Below are 18,787 nucleotides of genomic sequence, written 5' to 3' on the forward strand. Positions count from 1 at the left end.
AATGATTTACTTATTAATTGCTGTACCTTATAGTTTTGTTCAGTGTATACTTAATTGTTTTGTTTAGATATTCATGTAATGATTTTCTTGTTTTCATTTATTTAGAATTTGGCTTATGCATGTGGCTTTGTTTTTGCATTGCCTTAGTTTTTGTTCATGTCATTGTTAGTAAATCTTTGACAAAACACATGAATAATCATTATTAACTGAATTCCTAGCATTGGAAATTTTATTAGAGTTTGTTCAAAACTGTCGGTTACAGCAGAGATTTCAAAGTGGTGCCGTTTCATTATTATAATAAAATAAAAATTCAGTTTTCTTTATTCATAGGAACACGAAGCGTTGAAGAAGGTGTTTGCCGTTTTCAGCATTGATAAAATCGAAAAGGTTTGTTTAAGTTAGTTAATAAGTGTATAAGAAAATATAATGTATAAGCAAGAATAAGCAATACAAATTCCCAGACTAAAGTATTGTGGCAAAATACAGGAATTATAATAAAGTCAGTTTATAATAAAAAACCTCTTTGGATTCATAAATTTTGCTTTCTTGTGTAGTAGTAAGTAAATCAACATGTTTACCACTTTTTAATGTTTTTGTTACCGTATCACATCCTGGTAGTATAAAATACCAAAGATTTGTCTGACTCTTTAGTGACACACATTTTTTGTTCAGAACCCATGCATGAAAGTTTATTTCCGTATGATTGAGCATTTAAATCTTTGCATGCAAGAAAAATATAGCGGACATTCTCAACTTACTCAATTACTATTGAGGAATAAAAGTAAAGTGTGTAGAAATCTCTTTATAGAAAATTGGGAACAGCCCAGAAAGAGTTACAAGGATAGCAAGGTCAAGCTGTACATCAAATTAAAGGTCATTTTTAGTTGAAGAAAATGCTGCAAATCTAACATCAACAATTATTAGTGTTCCTTGCATTTACTAAACACATTATTAACCTTATATTATTACCCTACATGTGAGTGAACGCAGTTTAAAAAACAAACATGCAATAAAATTTAATGATACAGATATAAGAAACCTTGAAATAAAAATAAATTCAACAAAAATGATAATGTCAAATTGTTGAAAAGCTGGTAGCCTGTGCTGAAGAAGCCATATTAATCACTGTTGGTCATAAGTGGATTAAGTTTCAGCCAATCACGATAAAGCTCTGCCCCTTTCATCTCACCTCTATATACAATGATGTATATTGCCAGTTAGCATTGTTGTGATTACTGATGACGGGCGTTGCCCATCATGCTAAATTCAAAATTTTGGATTCGAAAAATATTCCTGATATCAATTTATTTGGCATTATTTGTCTATACTATTATATCGATGGTCTGTCAAAATATAACATGTTTGATTTTGAAACTAGTCAACTCTCTCGAAATCAATTGTTGTTTACCATTTCATCTGTTTGTTTTGTTTAGTTGCCATCTGAAATGGTGTCACAGCAAGACCACATTATTTTCTGAGTTTTGGTAACTTTGTGGAGAACATTAATTTTCTTTTTTTAATTTACAGCTTTAACACTCAAATATGTACCCAAAAAATTCTCACTCTCAATAACGTCTAGCGCACTAAAAAAAAAACACTTTTATTTTAAACATGCCACTAATTTTTATCAAATAATCACCCAAATTAAAAATATTATAGAATTTTTCACACCACTCTTTTTTTAGGAGAAACTAAAATGCATATCTTGATTAACAAATGTCCATGACCTTTACTACTTTTCTTATGAGGGATAGCTATAATAATAACTATATAACACTGTATTATGGAACACAAAAGAATAGGCCTAACATGATTTAGGCTATTTACAAATATTTACACAGTAAAATAAATATCCAGTACAAAGTTATCATATAGTTACTCTTCCTCAACACTCTTCTAAGAGTATTTTCACTCAGTAGAGGGACCTTGAATGATTCATAATAATTCACTACACGCATAAATTACACACATGATTTGGTTGTATTATAATTATAAACAAACGTGAACATAATCACAACATTCTATCAGAGCACTCACCAAAACAGCGTAATTGACAGTCGGCCAACTTGATTGTAAACTTTCGTCATTGTTACTGATTGATCAATTGTGTTTGTGTACTATATCACATACTTAACAGAAAGTATGTTTATTTTTAATGCGAATTAATATAAAATATGTTTAAAAATATAATGTATTATGTTTTTAATATATTGGAAATTTATGCATGTTTTTTAAACGTCCGGTTACTCGGACATTGGCACTCAAAGGGTTAATATATATGATATTCACCCTAAGCACCCATACAACGATTTCCATTAAATATTAATTCGGTAATTAGGGTAAAATATTCAAATTGTAATAGGTTGTTAATCGGTTAACTGAAGATGGCTTCCCACAACGAGACCAAGATATTTCAAGAATTGAATTGTGTAAGCAATGTTTCGCCATAGTGTGAACTGGAAACCTTAGATGTTAGTTACGACACCGGTCAACCATGTAGGTCTAAAAGGCCTTCTATGTTGTCCTCTTTAAGTTAGACAAATATAGGCATTAAAAAAATAGCCAATATGTGGTTTAAAAGCTATTTTGAAGACTGGAAACAAATAGTAGAAATAAGGCAAGAAAAAATTTTAGTTACAGAAATAGTAAGATCAAATCCTCTTCCTATAAATAGAGGCGTGCCCCAGAAGTCTGTATTGGAACCAGTACTGTTTTTACTGTTCACCAAGAGAAGATTGAAGACTGCTCTTAATGTTTGGCTGGTCATCAATCCTTTTTACACACTCAACAAGTTCATTGAAAGAAGACTTACAACTTGACAAACAGATATTTTTAATTTACTTGTATGTCTTATCTGACGCCGTTTCAATAATTGATGTATTTGAAAGTAAAGAATATTTGTATGTAATTTTATTATGGTTTTAAGTTCTATGTTATTCTCACTTTGATACAGTACTAAACAATTCTCAGTATGTGTTTTCAAACAAAATATTGTTTCAAATTTTGTCTTTGTTTAAACCAAGTATTTAGTAAAATTTTGACAGTCTGTAATGTTCTATTATCTGGTGTAGCTAAACCCCTGATTGAATTAATTAGGCTTTACTAATTGATTATGTTTATCAGTGTATTTGATTTGATCAGTCATAGTGTCACTGACTAAATCTTGATGAAAGGTTTCTGTAATCTGGCGAGGTTTTATGAAGAATTTGCGGTCTTTTATCATAGAAAATAACAATTGCCCTTTTATTTCAAAATGTACAGTGGCAAACTGGTACTGGTTATAAAGTAACTGGAATTATCAAGAACACATTCATCAGGCAGGCCAAAATCTGCTACATGTTAAGATAAATTTCTCTAATATTTTCTAACAGACTGTTATTGGATATTTCCAGTAAGAAAGTTTCTCAGCAGCTGGATGATAAATCTTTTCATCATAAAAATGTAATACATCTCATATATTAAATAGAAATAAATGCAACCATATATAGTGTAGTTAGTTTATAAAGTAGTATGGTCATCTTTGATAGAATAATCTAATAATGTGAATTGATGATTCAAAGATAAAAAACCAACAGTTTTGTAAAAAAAATGTAGGTTTTCAGACTAAACAACTTTTGAATTGTCCTCTCCTTATTATTTAAAAAACTACGTTTACACTGGTGAGTAAAGTTGCAAGAGAATGTGTATAACTTCTGTCACATAATATGAACAAAGATAAGTGCAAGAACTGTCGCTAGATTGTCACAATTACTTTTGACAGCTGCATCGCAAATTATTGCTGAAATTAATGCAAAATCCGTTCACACACGACAATGATATCTTAGCAATGTTTGGGATTAAAATTTGAATGTTTGATATTGCTTTCCAATCTTGGCAAACAATTGTCCAATACTGGTCCCTAGCAAATAGATGTGTTTAGACTTGACAGTTTTAATGTCCAACATTGCTCTCCAGTTGTCACGAACAGCTGTTTGAAACTGGTCACATCACTCGCGAGAACTCTTGTGCCATTTAGACTAGCAATTTTGACTGTCAGACATAAAACTGCAGTGTAGTTTCTTTGAAGTGTAGACGTAGCTTAGATTCATAAAAAAGAGGCCCCTACCTCCACCTTGCCTATCGAGAATATCCTGTCACTCCTGAAGCAATGGCTTCTTTATGGACGACTAAGTACAATTTCTTAACTTCTTGTTCTAAGAGAAAAAAGGTAATGTCAATTAAGTTACATTATTGATATTGAGGAACACAAACTGATGATGTCAGATTTTCAGCATTGTATTCAAAACACCTTTAATTTGATATCAAAACCCAACTATGTTTCATATAAGATTTCTTTTTGACTCCTAATAGGCTGTTTCCCTGGAATGATAACAGAACACTTAATACTGTACACATTGAAATAATTTTGTAAGTCCAGGTGTGATTTGCAATGTTTTTTGTACCTCCATGTTTAACGATTTTAAATATATTGAATTTTTCCTGGTCTTTTGGACATACTATTCATGTTTGTATTACTTCAACAAAATTAACTGTCATTAAAGTAATTTCCTTGTACACCTGTTGCTTCATTTTCTGTTTTTTTCTGTATAATAGGTTTTAATGAAAACACGAAAAAATTAATAATTTAAATTCTATTACTTTTGTTGTTCTATTGCATTGTTATATTCTAGTTATTTCAGTTTTTTCACTTGATGTTTCCACTGTAGAAGCATGTTTTGTTTATTTACTGTTAATATTTTTGTAGTGTGGAATCTATTAATTATATTTGTTTATAACATTTGTTTGTATTCAACACTGAAAATATTTTATTTTATCCTTACATCTAAATATTATTTAGTATATACAAGGACACTTTTATTATAACAGTTATAAGAGTTGGCATATATCGATCCTCATTTGTCAATGAAGATTTTCTGTAGTATTTGTTTCTAAAGAAAGTGCCGATACTAATTAATTATTGAAGCAGGAGATTTTATGATATATCATACTGAGATTTCACTCACCTTGTATGCATTATTACAATCATAATTAGTAAAATTAAATTACAAAAGTTTGATCATGATCAAGTTGTACCACTAAATAATAAAAATGTTGCAACTCTTTAATTGAGTGTCACATCAAGCTATTATGTTTCCCATTACAAGCTGCCACTACTGTAGTTGGAACTTGATATCCTTCCTATTACTATTGTTTTGCATTCCTAAATCGGTCTTTATAGATATTATCTTAAATGTTGACCAACGTTTGATCCAGTTCTTGTCTGATCTCCTGTCATGGTATTGCATCCATCTGATTATAATGTTTTACCTTTTTGTTACTGTTCAGTTTACTATTTAGCTAATAATAACATGTGATTTTTTGCTTGATCTAAAATTTATAATGATAAGTATCTATTCATTTTATGCCATTTCAATTTTTATTTTTACTTTATTATATTTTTTTTATAATTCTTTATTTTAAGGTTGTTTTAAAATGAGTTGATAAACATATTTTTGTTTCCCAGAGTTCTTATTATCATTACTTATGAAAAATAAAAATGGACTTGTTATTGCTTAAAATATCTTATAATATCAAGTTTAGTTTTCGATATCAAAGTTATATGTTGAAAATATTAGGACAGATCTATTTACGCATACATTTTTTTTACTGTTGGTTTTACTGTTCATATTTACACAAAACTAATTGTATCATTTTATACCATAAAAGTTTAAAACTGTTTTATCATTCAAGCACTTTTGAATTAAACAAAAATAATGATTAAATATATTAAAAATTTGGTGACTATGTGACACAATGTCTAATGCTTGGCTAGCTGTATACTCAATTCTCACAACTTCTGGCAACAAATGATTAACTAAGACAAATTTTTAATTTTCCTTTGCATTATCATAATATATTTATTGAACAATTCTGGCCATTTTTATTTAAATAATCTTATTTTTTTTAGTATGTAACCATCTAAGGATGGATATTTCAGCTTTTTTTATCAATTGCTTTATTCACAATATTTCAGTAACGTTGGGACTACACTGGCTTCTCTGTAGACACAATTTACCAGCTTCCTTTCCAGCCCCTAGATAGAATTAGACAATGATTTCGTGAAGTTAAATAAAATATTAATCAAAATTGACAGTACCGTTTTCTACATTGTATTCTACATATATATTACGAGGGTCGTCCATAAAGTAACCGCCGTTTGGGCGTGGCGCAATAAGTAGTGGGGGTAGCGCCGCTATTCTCACATCGGTGTGCGCAGCCGTTCAGTATGCTTCTAGCTGTGCAAGGGAGAGCATCGTGCGATCGCGCGTTCTTTTGTTACAACGCAAAAACATGAGCGCCGTGATAGAAAATCCCGCCAAGTGTGAAGTTCGTGGTGTAATAAGATTTCTGTGATCGAAAAGTTACACAGCAGCTAAAATTCATCGTGAATTGAGTGCGGTGTATGGCCCAAACACTATGAGTCCGTCAATGGGTTCGTTTTTAAAAAAATGGAAGAACGAACGTTCACAATGAAGACCAGAGTGGTAGGCCATCTCTCGTCAGTGATGACTTGGTGAACAAAATGGATGAGAAAATTCGCAAGAACCGTCGCTTCACAATCTCGGAACTTTCGGATCATTTTCCTGAAACCTTTTACTGTGAAACCTTAAAATGGCTACGACGAGCGATTCAAAACAAGCGTCATGGTCTTCTGACATCTGGTGTTGTGTTTGTCCATGACAACCCCCTGTCTTCATACAGCTCAAAGAACAACAAAACTTTTGGAAAAGTTCAAATGGGACGTTTTTGACCCACCCCCCCTACAGCCCAGACCTGGCTCCCAGTGATTTCTATCTTTTCCCGTACATAAAGCGGTGGCTTGCATCTCAGAGGTTTGCGAGTGATGAAGAGCTTCAAAAAGCTGTGACAGGTTGGCTACGTTCTCAGGCGGCAGATTTTTTTAAAGACGGAATTTCAAAAACTGTTAAAAGATATGATAAGTGCTTGAATTTGTATGGTGAATATGTAAAAAAGTAGAGAAAAGCTGTAGTTTTAACATTTATATAATAAACTTTTTGTATCTCAACTGGTTTATTTTTTATTTCAAAACGGAGGTTACTTTGTGGACGACCCTCGTATAAAAAGTTAAAATATTAGAACTGCATGAATAATTTCGTTAAATGTAGCCTTTTCATTCTGTTCTTGGTTACTCACAAATTATACACAATTGTATATTAGGATTTTTGAATTTTTATTACTCCCAGTGCCTTAGAACCAACATTTTGAATAATGAGTATAAGGAATTTCTTAGGCCACCTTTTTGCTATACCTGTATTACGTATATTAAAAAATATTACTAAAAACATGTACTGTTTGTTTTGCAGTAGTGTTTCATGTTTTTAGAATTGTACTTACTAACAAAATGTGCTTGTCACAAACAATGTAGTTTTTTAGTCATTCATAACTGTAATCCACTTTTATACCACATTAGTAAAGATTATATTTTGTTATATTTCTTAGCAACAATATAGAGTAGATTAATGTCATTTCCATCACACTTGAGACTTTTGTAACTTGATTTTGTAAGATGACTGCATTTAGTACTTATAGTAGTAAAACTAATGTGTGCTAATCCTACAAGTAGTGAGGTATATTAATAAAGGAAACAAAATCACAAATAACTTGTACTTAAAAACATACTATTGAAGAACATAGATTTGTTTTCAGTACATCCATGGAATTGTATCTAGTTAGAAATCGGTCACATATGTGCATCAGGGCTTATATGGAGTTAATGTGATATCGACCCACAAATTATGATGTAGGAGCTGACGTCGAATGATGTATAGAGAAGACAAAATAAAGTGATAATTACTATTTATATAAATTTTAGTTTATGAATAATTTAGTTATGTGTTATCACAGTTAATATTACACAAATTCATCATACTGAGTGGTATTACTGAAAGTACATACACGTGCACTTGCATCAGCTGATCCCTCTATAGTCACGGCCATCCCATTATTTAATAATATCTTTCTGGCAAGGTGATTTTGGCATATTTGCAAGGTATATTTCAAGAATTTATAAAAAATATAGTTTTCGTCCTTACCTCATGACGATGCATAATGTTTTACTTACAAGAAAGCGGTCTGCTCTTTCATATTATTTCATAATTATCAAAGTGTATTGTAACATTTTAGACACTATTTCAAGTTTAGCTCTTTGAAATTTTTTTTTATTTGTTTCTAATTTATTTTATTCAAAAGGTAGCAAACATTTATATTTATAAGAATCACAAATATAATGTAGTAGTTTTATCTTATAAAAGTGAAATATCAAAATTAGTAAAAGTCTACTAAATTATCAAAAAGTGTTAATATTCTTGTAACATTAACATTCATTATTATCTATATTAACTATTATTTATATTTTTAAATGTGAAGAAAATGGGTTTGTCCACAGGTATCATGATTGTTTCACTGAATACATTCGTATTTTTATATTGTTTTCACTGCTGAATCAGTACTTTGAATGTTTTTAAGAAAGAAATTGCAATAAAAACAGTATAAATTTCTACCAAATTCCCAAATTTATTGTACATATAATAAAAAGTTAGCCAAGTTTATTGGGATTAGGGAAGATATACATTTACATAGTTTTGTTGTAGTATTTGCTCTCAACTTATAAAATTACAAATTATACAACTTGCATTACGTAACAATTAAAAACTTTAATTGTGAGATTATAACATTGTCTAATGTATAATTTATTCTAGTTTTACATAACACAATAACTTGAACAGAAAATGTTATAAGTTTCATATGAACAGTGATAAAGTAAATGACTTGTACACAAGTCTATTGCCAAATTAAAAACTCACAAAACTGTTGTATAATAAAACACTTATTTTGAAAGACAAAGCAGCAGCAGCATAAAACATATGACTAAATTATTACCGGAGAGACGTAGAATACAGTGATACCAATATTAAACTTCAGAAAAACCAACTACTATAATAAAGCCTGAAAATCGCGTACTATATATAATGTTCATCATTGTTGGGCCGTGACCCATTGTGATATTCTGTCAAAGTTTATAATTTTTCATAAAGTTGTTTATGAAAATGTTCAACATATCTTTCTGAGTGTAATAGTGTATACATCATAGGCTATATTTGGATGTGAATAAATACAATATTAAAAAACCTTGTTCAGGAGACTGACCATGAGTCTTTTGCCAACGAGGGAAAACTTGAAAAGACTCATCACAAGTCATTAGCCAGTTCTTGGGTTAAAGTTTAATTTAAACAATGGAAGGATTGTGAAGGTAGCAGGTTTTTTCGGACATTTGCCATCATTCTGAGATAACAATAATTCAGTAACACTAAGTTTCAAGATCTGTAATCTGATCTTTTTCTCAGATGATAAATAACCTAACATGTAGGTTAAAATGGTGATTTTTTTATAGTAAGCATGGAATTGAGACATAGCATGTTTATTGTTATTCCTGAATTTGGAACATCACAATGTTTTGGTATGATTGTTTATTTTAACCTAGATTATAGTTATGTGTTTGGCCTGTAATCTACCTGAGGAAGAGACAAGATTATAGACCTCAAAACATAGTGTTACTGATTTTCTATAGCACAAAACAGCGGCAAATGTCTGAAAATATCAGTTAATAATGCCAGATTTAAATTTATGTATAAACACATATTAAAAAGAATGAGGGTTCTTAACAAATAATCAAATTTAAATTATTACTATCGTGATGTTGCTTCCCAACAATTCAATCCTCTATAACCTGCGGTTCATAATAAAGACCCACAGGCTCCGATAACTCGCCAGAACCATTCCCATTGTTTTAAAGCAATTTCATTGTATTTAGATATTATTGGTCTTTGACATGTGCTGATACCTCTAGATTTTTCAGAACCATATGAACATACTTTCATTGCTTAATAAATCTTTGAAACTAGAATATTTGTTTTGTGGTTGCTCAAGAAATAGCCTAAATACCAGTCGCGCTCATTGATATTTGGCTTACTACACAGCTATTAATGAGGTATAAATATTATTTACCTGTTTATTACTACTGGTAATTCTCAGTTTAGTCCCTTATTTATTTTATTCTTGTAAAATTATAAAAATATCAGCAAATAATCACCAAACCGTGAATTGTCAATTAAGTTTCACTATTTACAAATTTTAAAAGTAAAATTGTCTCTTAGTTTTTACATAAATAATAATAATAATACTAAACACCAAACAAACAAAATTTTGTTATTAAGTTTTGTTATAAATTGGTGCCAAAACTCTTAAACAAGTTGTTTTAGAATTAATGTTCTTATGAATAGTAACTGTGTTTCAGACTATTGTAAATTACTTTTTTGCATAAAAAAGAATAATTAGGAAACCAAATACTTTTTAATATTATTTCAGTTCAAAATATCTCAAAAGTCTGGTTATTAAGTTCATTGGTGTTCAAAAAATGTGGTTTTCTTTCAATGAAGAAACACCGAAAATATACTATAGAAATAAAATTGTTTGTATTGTTTAAAATTCATCTCTTCTTTATTTATATAAGAATCATTAGCCTTCTAGAAATAAAAGGACTATTTTTATCAAAGTAAAATGTACAGTGATACCTCAAAATTAAATTGATTGACCTTGTAGAAAAAACTGGTCTGAAATAATATTTTTTCTAATAGCAATATGTAATAAATTAATAAAATAAAAGCATATAAAGCCAGTTTGCTTCAGCATCTATTTTTATAAATGTGTTAATCTCCTAATAATTTTAGATTACTAACTTTTTTTACATACACTACAGTTTTATATAAATATTTTTATTATTAAATATTTTTATATAAATATCATGAACAGTTAGAATATCTAATAAAAGGTGCTGCTGTACCACACTTTTGTTATTTAATCTGTGTGTTAATAAATCTTATGACGTACATAGTCATCTAATTGGTAAAAAATGTATAACATTGTGGAAATGGAAATGCTGAATTAAGCAACCAAATATTTTTATGTTAAACTGTATAACAAAGTGCAACATTTCCTGTCTCATACGATTTTCATAATTACACCAGTATAAATTATGTTAAGCTTATAAAGGGTGGGTTTCAAAAGTCCTTCCTTACTACTTTTATTCACTTTTCATTCAGATATCCACTCTAAAATAATTGTTGAATAAAAGTTCATATTTTCTGCCGCCATTTTGGGCCTGATATATTGTAATTAGATCAAAAAACCTTTAAAGGTGTTGATACATGATTTATTGTATTTGTTTCACTGAACATGATGTTGCAATCCGTTTATATATATATATATATATATATATATATATATATATATATATATATATATATATATATTCTTGAGACATGACAAGTAGAGGATGTTTCAAATAATTATGAAAGTTGCAGTTGGAAAAATAAATTTCCACTTTACAATTCGAAGATTATTTTAATTTAAAAAGCTCATTGCAGTGAATTTTTAAGAACAAACACAAAAACATTTTCTCCAAATAACTCTACAATTAATTGTTAACTGAGTGTTCAGGAGTCCTTAGTTTTTTCTCCCCATTTTGTTAAGATTCAAGGGTGTACTATGTGAAAACTGATATAAATTTTGAGTGGTGACAGATGGAATGTTTTGATCCTTCTAGGATGGAGAAAGCAGAGTGAGACTTGAACTGAGGGCACTACCAGAGGTAGAGCAAGGAGAGACCCCACCTTCTCCGCCCCTCTCCGTCACTCCCCCGGTAACCACCACCCCCCTCACTGACACCTCCCCTGTGAAAAGCTTCCTTTCTGGCAATAATTGCCTACAAGGGGTAAGTTCAAATGTCAACTGAAGGTAGTGGATGAAAAAATAATGTTAAAGGCAAAAATTATTGTGTGGTTTCTTTAAGTACAGCAGCTACATGTATACAGTAGAAGTCTGATTGTCCTAGCTGCGAGGTTAACTGAGATTTTTCAAGTAGTAATGGTACAGGGTCGTAGCTATTGGTTGTAGCTAGATAATAAGTTATCGTAAATAAGCCATTTTCATGAATTAATTAATATAGGGGTTTCTCTTTATTTATTGCAATCTATATTATCTGAAGTATTACAAGCATAAAATTTGTCGTAGTTTACTTGCTCCAGGACACATCATCAAGTGCAGTGGAATAGTACAAGTAAAATGAGTTTAGTAATAACATCGTGTGGCTAAAATGTATGTGTTGAGTATGTAAAAATTGCTACAAAATAAACCCGTACAATTTATAATTTAATAATACAACTGCGCAGTATACAAAGTTTTGTGTCTAGCCTAGACAGTCTGCGCATAGACAGAGCACACACACGTTTTAATGATTGGTAATTTGCGTACTGCCGATCAGCTGATGTCTGTAAATTTACATATAGAATCCCAGCGATGAACATGGATATAAAGTGTATAAACTGTGAGCTAACATTTATAAAACTACGTAACTATTTTATCAGTATACCAAGACTCTTCACTTACCAAGTTCTTACCAAGTAACTGGTGTCCGCATATAGACGTAACAGGCTCATGGCTATGAACATAAATATTGAAAATACTAACTGCAAACAAAATAATATTCAATAATTGTTTCATTACATTATCTATTTACAGTTTTTCAAAACAAAGTACAACAAAAACATGTTTTAGTGATCATTAATTGGTGTACTGCCGATAATTACTGGTGTAGTTCCCGTCTGTGAATAAATTTGCTTTGGATGCATGAACGTAAATATAGAATATATGAATTTCATTTATAAAATCACACTTTTTCCTTACTGTGGTTAACTATGAAGTTTCGTAGCCAAAATTGTGAACCAAACAATATTCACAATAGATACAAAACATTCAAGCATCTTTCTGTTATTTTGTCAAATTCAAGCATAATTCCCGTTTTTTTCTTGAGAAAAAAATTTAACCATATGTATTCCTGGAATTCCCAGTGTGTACCCTGTATTATGTATCTGCCTGTAATAAGTTAATTAATAATCCCTAAATTTTATTTTCAAACGTGTTAACCACCAAAAAACTACTGTGTCATGATTTTAATAGGGATCTGGATGGTGGAAGTTCGAGTTCTGCTACGGGCGATCAGTGGACCAATATCATGTAGAGCAGGATAACTCACGCACAGTGGTACACTTGGGCATGTTTGATCGCGCTGCACACATCGCGTGGCTGGCCAACAACCCACACAAGCGACCCAAGCCCTTGGCCGAGCGCAAGCAGGTCTCACACTACTACGGTAGTGGCAGTATCTGCGACAAGACTGGACAACCTAGAGAGACTGAGGTACTGTCCGTTATATATTTAATCTTTCACTGAACTGAATGAGTTGGGAGACTCGTGGTTGTAAGTCAACAACTGCTGGGTGCTATTTTTGTTGAAACTTTATTATATAAAGAACCCCTAATTTGGATTAAAAAGTACTGTGTTAAATAAGTGCTTGCTGAGATTTTCACTTTCTCTCCTGCTTAAGCTGCAATGAAGGTTGCCATGAAATACAAATGGCAAAACAATAATTTGCCAATAAATTTATTTAAGACTATAACCATAGCAACTTTGTAAATATATATTTTAATAAGTTACTGCAAACTTCTTCCATAAGCTGCCCAATGAGGAATTTCTTAAACTTTTCTGATTTTTAGCAGTGCTAAATTTACATAGTTTGAAACCCCCTAGGCCAAGTTTTTTGTGCAGCTCTTTCACCACCTTATCTTACCTTAGTTTAAAACTATAAATATTAAATTTAATTGTAAAGACAGATTATTTATTAGATTAATTTTTAAGTAAGACTCGTGGAATGAAAAGCAAGATTTTATTAAGCTCTTTAACCCTCTAACTGACTAAGTACGAGTAACTTTTTGGCATAGTATTTATAATTTAAATCTTGAACAGAAAAAAATATTAGCACTAATACATATTTACCTCCAAAAACTAATAAGTTCATGATACATTTTAGCACAAAACCACAAATATTGAGTTCCTGGCCATGTACCAAAATTTGTGAGGAAAACCTGAAAGACGCAGAATTTATCATCCAATAATAAAATAAGAAACACTGTACAAAAATATAAGATATATTATGTTAATATTTACAAAAGGTAGCCAATAGGCAAAAAAAATGCAATAGTTTTTTGATAGATCAGTATAAAATATTGCTTTTTATAAAAACACAACAGATGTAATATCATTGTAATCCCAAATGTATGTTCAATTAAATAAAAGCAATTTTACAAATCTTAGAAAAAAAAGGAAACATTTTTTTAAATCTTAACGTTTGAAATTATAAAAAGGTTTGTTATAATCAGGTAGTTATTGCTTTGTACAAATCTTTTGACAAATTCTATCATTTCTTTAGGTAATGTACAAGTTAAGCTTTATATTGATGTATAATACAAAATAAAAATTTCTTTCAGAATGATACTTGGAAATATAGGTAAATAACAGTTTCCCACGGCTTCACACACGATTTCGCAGGTTTTGTATGGTCTGTATGAGCACTTCTGATTCGAGTAAATTATATTTCCGATGCCAATGTTGAGTTTGCCTTCTTCCCACGATCAAGAAAACTTGTTAAAATATACAGTATATTTATGGTAATTTTAATTACTTCGGTATTAGTATTTTTTGTTCCGAAGCTGATTTTGCCTCTCTCCCAAACAAGAAAATATATATACATACGCAGCTCTGAGAAGCCTACTTATGTCAAGGGCAGTTTAGAAAGGTTGTAAAATTTCAGTACAATAGGTTCAATATTTTTCGCCTAAACGTAGCACAATGCATTTTTATCTTTTGATGAGAGTAATAGGTTTTACATATGACTTTTATTATGTGTTCCTAAGAACAGTACTCTATCTGACAATTAATTTATTCATATTCATACTTTCCTAAATGGCAGAATAATTTTTACCTCCTCAATAAGTAGTAATAATTATACCAAATAAGTTATATTACAGTGCCTTTCTTCTGGAAAAAAAGCGTAAATAAAAATGAGCCAAGTGCGGTAAATTAAAGACTACAGATTACATTGATGACGTTTTCATTATTCACAAAACACAACAGGGTGGCCAGACGAATCGTGCTATAGCTAAGTCCACCACTGTCGTCAAGCCACACAGAGGACCTTTTAGGTTTATGTACCATAGAGATTTCCTCAGCTTCTAGAAGCACATAAAAAGTGAATTCTTTAAAATCGTTCACTGAGTTTAAAGAAATTGAGAATTATAATTTCATTAAAATGGCACTAGCCTAGAAATTTTGCAAGTAATATTAAGCATGATTTACTTGCCCAGTTCCAACATGCATTTTTACCTTTTATGTTTTTTTTTCTTGCTTTAATAAAAGTTATGATTACATCTTACCTGAGTGTTCTGTCCAGGTGAAGTTGAAGTGCGTGGAGAGCAGCTCGGTAGGTGCGGTCAGCCTCTACCTGATTGAGCCCCACACCTGCCAGTACATCCTGGGAGTCGAGAGTCCCATGGTGTGTCCCATGCTGGCGTCAGTTGACCAGTTTGGCCTCATGCCACTGGACGAGGCAGACGAGGCCACCATCTCGGCAGATGACGACGAGCACTGATGCCACAGTCCTCACTCCTCTGATTAACATTATTTATGATTCTTTAATTATTTTAAATTCCAAAAGTAATCATCAATGGATATTAAATACTATATAAATAAACATGAGAAGATTAAACATAAAAATGTTGTTGATAACACAGTATTTATAGAGAAAAATTAATAACTTTAAAGTGAAGTTAATATAATATAATCAACAAATTTATATCTTATAAAAGTCTAATTTAGGTGCGTCTTTCAAAAAGGATTCCTAATTTGGGCTGGATTGATCTCACAGTTTCAAACTGGTACACAATATCATTATGTTATATATTAATTATCACACTAACATTCTTCTGTAGCTTAATATGAATACGTTTTTCTCCCTGTAAAATAAAATACCCTCAGAGGTGTGGTAAGATTATAATTTGCTGTAGATTTATGGTGTGTGGTGATTGTATATTTTCTTTTCCTCTTTAGTTCTTTTTACTTGTGTGTTCTTGAATTACTTTAGTTAAATTACAGATTTAAGACCATTTTTTTAAATAGGCGGAATACAATATCCAGATATTCCTATGTAACTTTAAATGCGTGTCATGTTTTGACCTTGTTAATAACTGTTTTATTATTTAACATTGCATTAATACAATCTTATGCAAAATTTGTTATTTTTGTTGTACATACTTTTTATAGTTGTATCATTCTATATCTTGTTTTTCCATCGATAGCTCTTCTAACTTGCTTCTCTATCTTCAGCTCCTATAATTAATATTTAGATGCTAAACTGAAAATTTCAATTTGCTTTGATATGCCAGACTAGTAATGGCATAACAACTAGTTTAAATTGTGTTAAATATTGAAAAATAATTAAGGTTTCAGTAGTTAATTTATTCAATTTTCAAATACAATGCACAAAACTAAACTAAAAATTAAATCTCTTTTGAGAATGACTGGTCTATTTGTTCCTCCAAATAAATGCACAACATGTCAAAACAAATTATATTCTGTTCACTCAATAATCAATTGTCAAGCAATGAATGCTATTTATTAATAAAAATAGGATATTTGTGTATTTTTTATAATCCAAAACCTTGATTATGTTATCTGCACAATTATAATGATACTTGAATGTTTTGTGTGTTACATTATAAATCGACTTTTTATTTCAATTTTCTCTGTAATATCTGTAGTCTTTATGACAAGCAAACATGTTCAGCAAATTTAGCATTAGTGGACCAATTAAAATTGAACAGAATTAGTAAATTATAACAAAGTGCAGTCTACCATTGCAGTGTTATAAAATAACAGCTAAAATTTAATCCCAACAGATGAAAGACTTAGATGTGTTGGTTTTTCATATGATACCAAAAAAGTCTTATGCTCTTACAGCTTGACTCCATCATTTCCAAATCCATCCCATACAAACACTTTATATAAAGTTTTCTAAATTTACTTTTAACCCTTAGAGTGCCGTATATGGATGTGTGCGCAATCGTCAGAATTGCACTAAACGCGGCACACAGAATATCAGTATTGTCTTATTTTATTTTATTGTGTACATTATAATTCACGAAAATGCTGGGAATGTGTAGGAATGTGTAATTGTATAGATTTATGACAATTGGAAAACAAATTAAATTGCGTGTCACGTGAAAAATCAATAAAAAACCAGTGCTATTTTATTTACGTTTTGTTTTACAATTCAAGACATGGTGTTTGGATATAACTGTACAGCATGCCAGCATATACAATGTATCTGTGTGTAAAACTGGTAGACCTTTATAAAAAAAGTTCATCTTTTTCCAATTAATAGGAAATCAAATTAACTTCGGCAAAAACATATTTGTTTATCCCAAAATTCACGCTAATTGAACGAAGGCCAAATTATCTTCAGCACTTTGGGTTAAATTGTTGCTGTCCTTTGTGAACTGGGTTATTATATAATACAAAAACACCAATATAAGAAATTTAGATAATATTTTGTACCCCTTGCCTTTGTTACAAATGTTGTTCCACCATTAAGTGTAATTTTGTATAGTACTTCATTAATCTCATGTATGTGTAAAATAATGTAAGCCATCTTCTATGAATCATAATGTTCAGTTGTTTTTTTAACTTAATAAATAAAGGTTGTATTGAGAACACTTTTAAGCCACTAATTATGTATATACTTGATCTGTGATTGTAAAGCAAGTTGTGAACTGTGTGTTTTTGTTAATTAAATATCAATACGACTTTCCAAACTTTGTATGAACATTATTTTAATTTTTATTGTGTTACAGATTCTGTATCACCATTAAATCTTTCTTTGGTTGAGAAAATTATGTTATGTTAGTTGCCTTTATAAAGCATATCATGTTTTCATTGTAATTTTGTTCTTGTTTGGTTAAAACATCATAGATAAAGTTTTAAATTTAAGGGTTTTTGCTTATTAAATAGAATTGTTTTTTCATTTTCAATTTCCTTTCATATGGACATAAATCTTAAGAAAATCAGTACATTTCTATAGGTTATGGACCAACCCTTTTCAGTTTTAAAGATGCAATTCTTTTTATCTAAAGTAAAATTGTTGTATTTGCCAAATTGTAGTTATGATTCTCCACAATTTGTCCAACCAACATTTAACATATTTACACAAAATCTAATTTCAATAATTGAGGCAGTCTTTGAGTTAGCTTCCAAGGAGTGTGCACATGCGTTTAGAACCCATAATACTTTTTTCATTTTTAAAAGTTTCATAGTATATACATGAAATAAAGAGGTTTGTTTCATAAAATTAAAATCTGTTCATTGATCAAAATCCCTTAAGGAAAGTCACAGTGTTTGAATGTATTCCAATTGTGCTTGAAGACTGTAAATATGTGAAGTTGTGTAATTAAGTTTACTTATTAGTTAGCTACTACTATTAGATTAAGCACGTTTGTAAATTAAGCACTATTGTAAATTGTATTTTCATGTGAAATAAAACAATATTATAAATCCATTTGAAGTTTTTTTAACCAAATAATTATGACAGACATAATCTGACAAGTGGTTTATTTTATGACTAATAGTCTGTGAGCTGAAAGCCAAATTGCACTGTATAAGCCCATAACCTGGTTTTTTTTTTATTTATCCGGGAATATTTCTTTAACAAATTAATTGTCAGCCATGCTACTTTTGGTTGAGTTGGAAATGGGAGGGTATCAAAAAAATGTTATACAGAGAG

General features: G+C 30.4%; 1 protein-coding gene across 2 annotated transcripts in view; it reads left to right on the forward strand.

Annotated features, from left to right (window-relative positions):
• Positions 1-18,562, forward strand: part of LOC124357005 (endoplasmic reticulum lectin 1) — a 37,600-nt gene extending 19,038 nt beyond the window's left edge. Inside the window, exons 7-10 of one of the 2 annotated variants that reach the window (XM_046808370.1) lie at positions 331-387; positions 11,663-11,830; positions 13,075-13,314; positions 15,404-18,562. In XM_046808370.1, coding sequence (XP_046664326.1) covers positions 331-387; positions 11,663-11,830; positions 13,075-13,314; positions 15,404-15,601 — 663 coding nt within the window. In that variant the 3' untranslated portion in view covers positions 15,602-18,562. The remainder of the gene's footprint in view (positions 1-330; positions 388-11,662; positions 11,831-13,074; positions 13,315-15,403) is intronic. The other variant, XM_046808371.1, reaches the window with a different exon arrangement.
• The last annotated feature ends 225 nt before the right edge of the window (positions 18,563-18,787 follow it).

Source organism: Homalodisca vitripennis, chromosome 3 (assembly GCF_021130785.1).
Source record: "Homalodisca vitripennis isolate AUS2020 chromosome 3, UT_GWSS_2.1, whole genome shotgun sequence".
NCBI classification, from domain to species: domain Eukaryota; kingdom Metazoa; phylum Arthropoda; class Insecta; order Hemiptera; family Cicadellidae; genus Homalodisca; species Homalodisca vitripennis.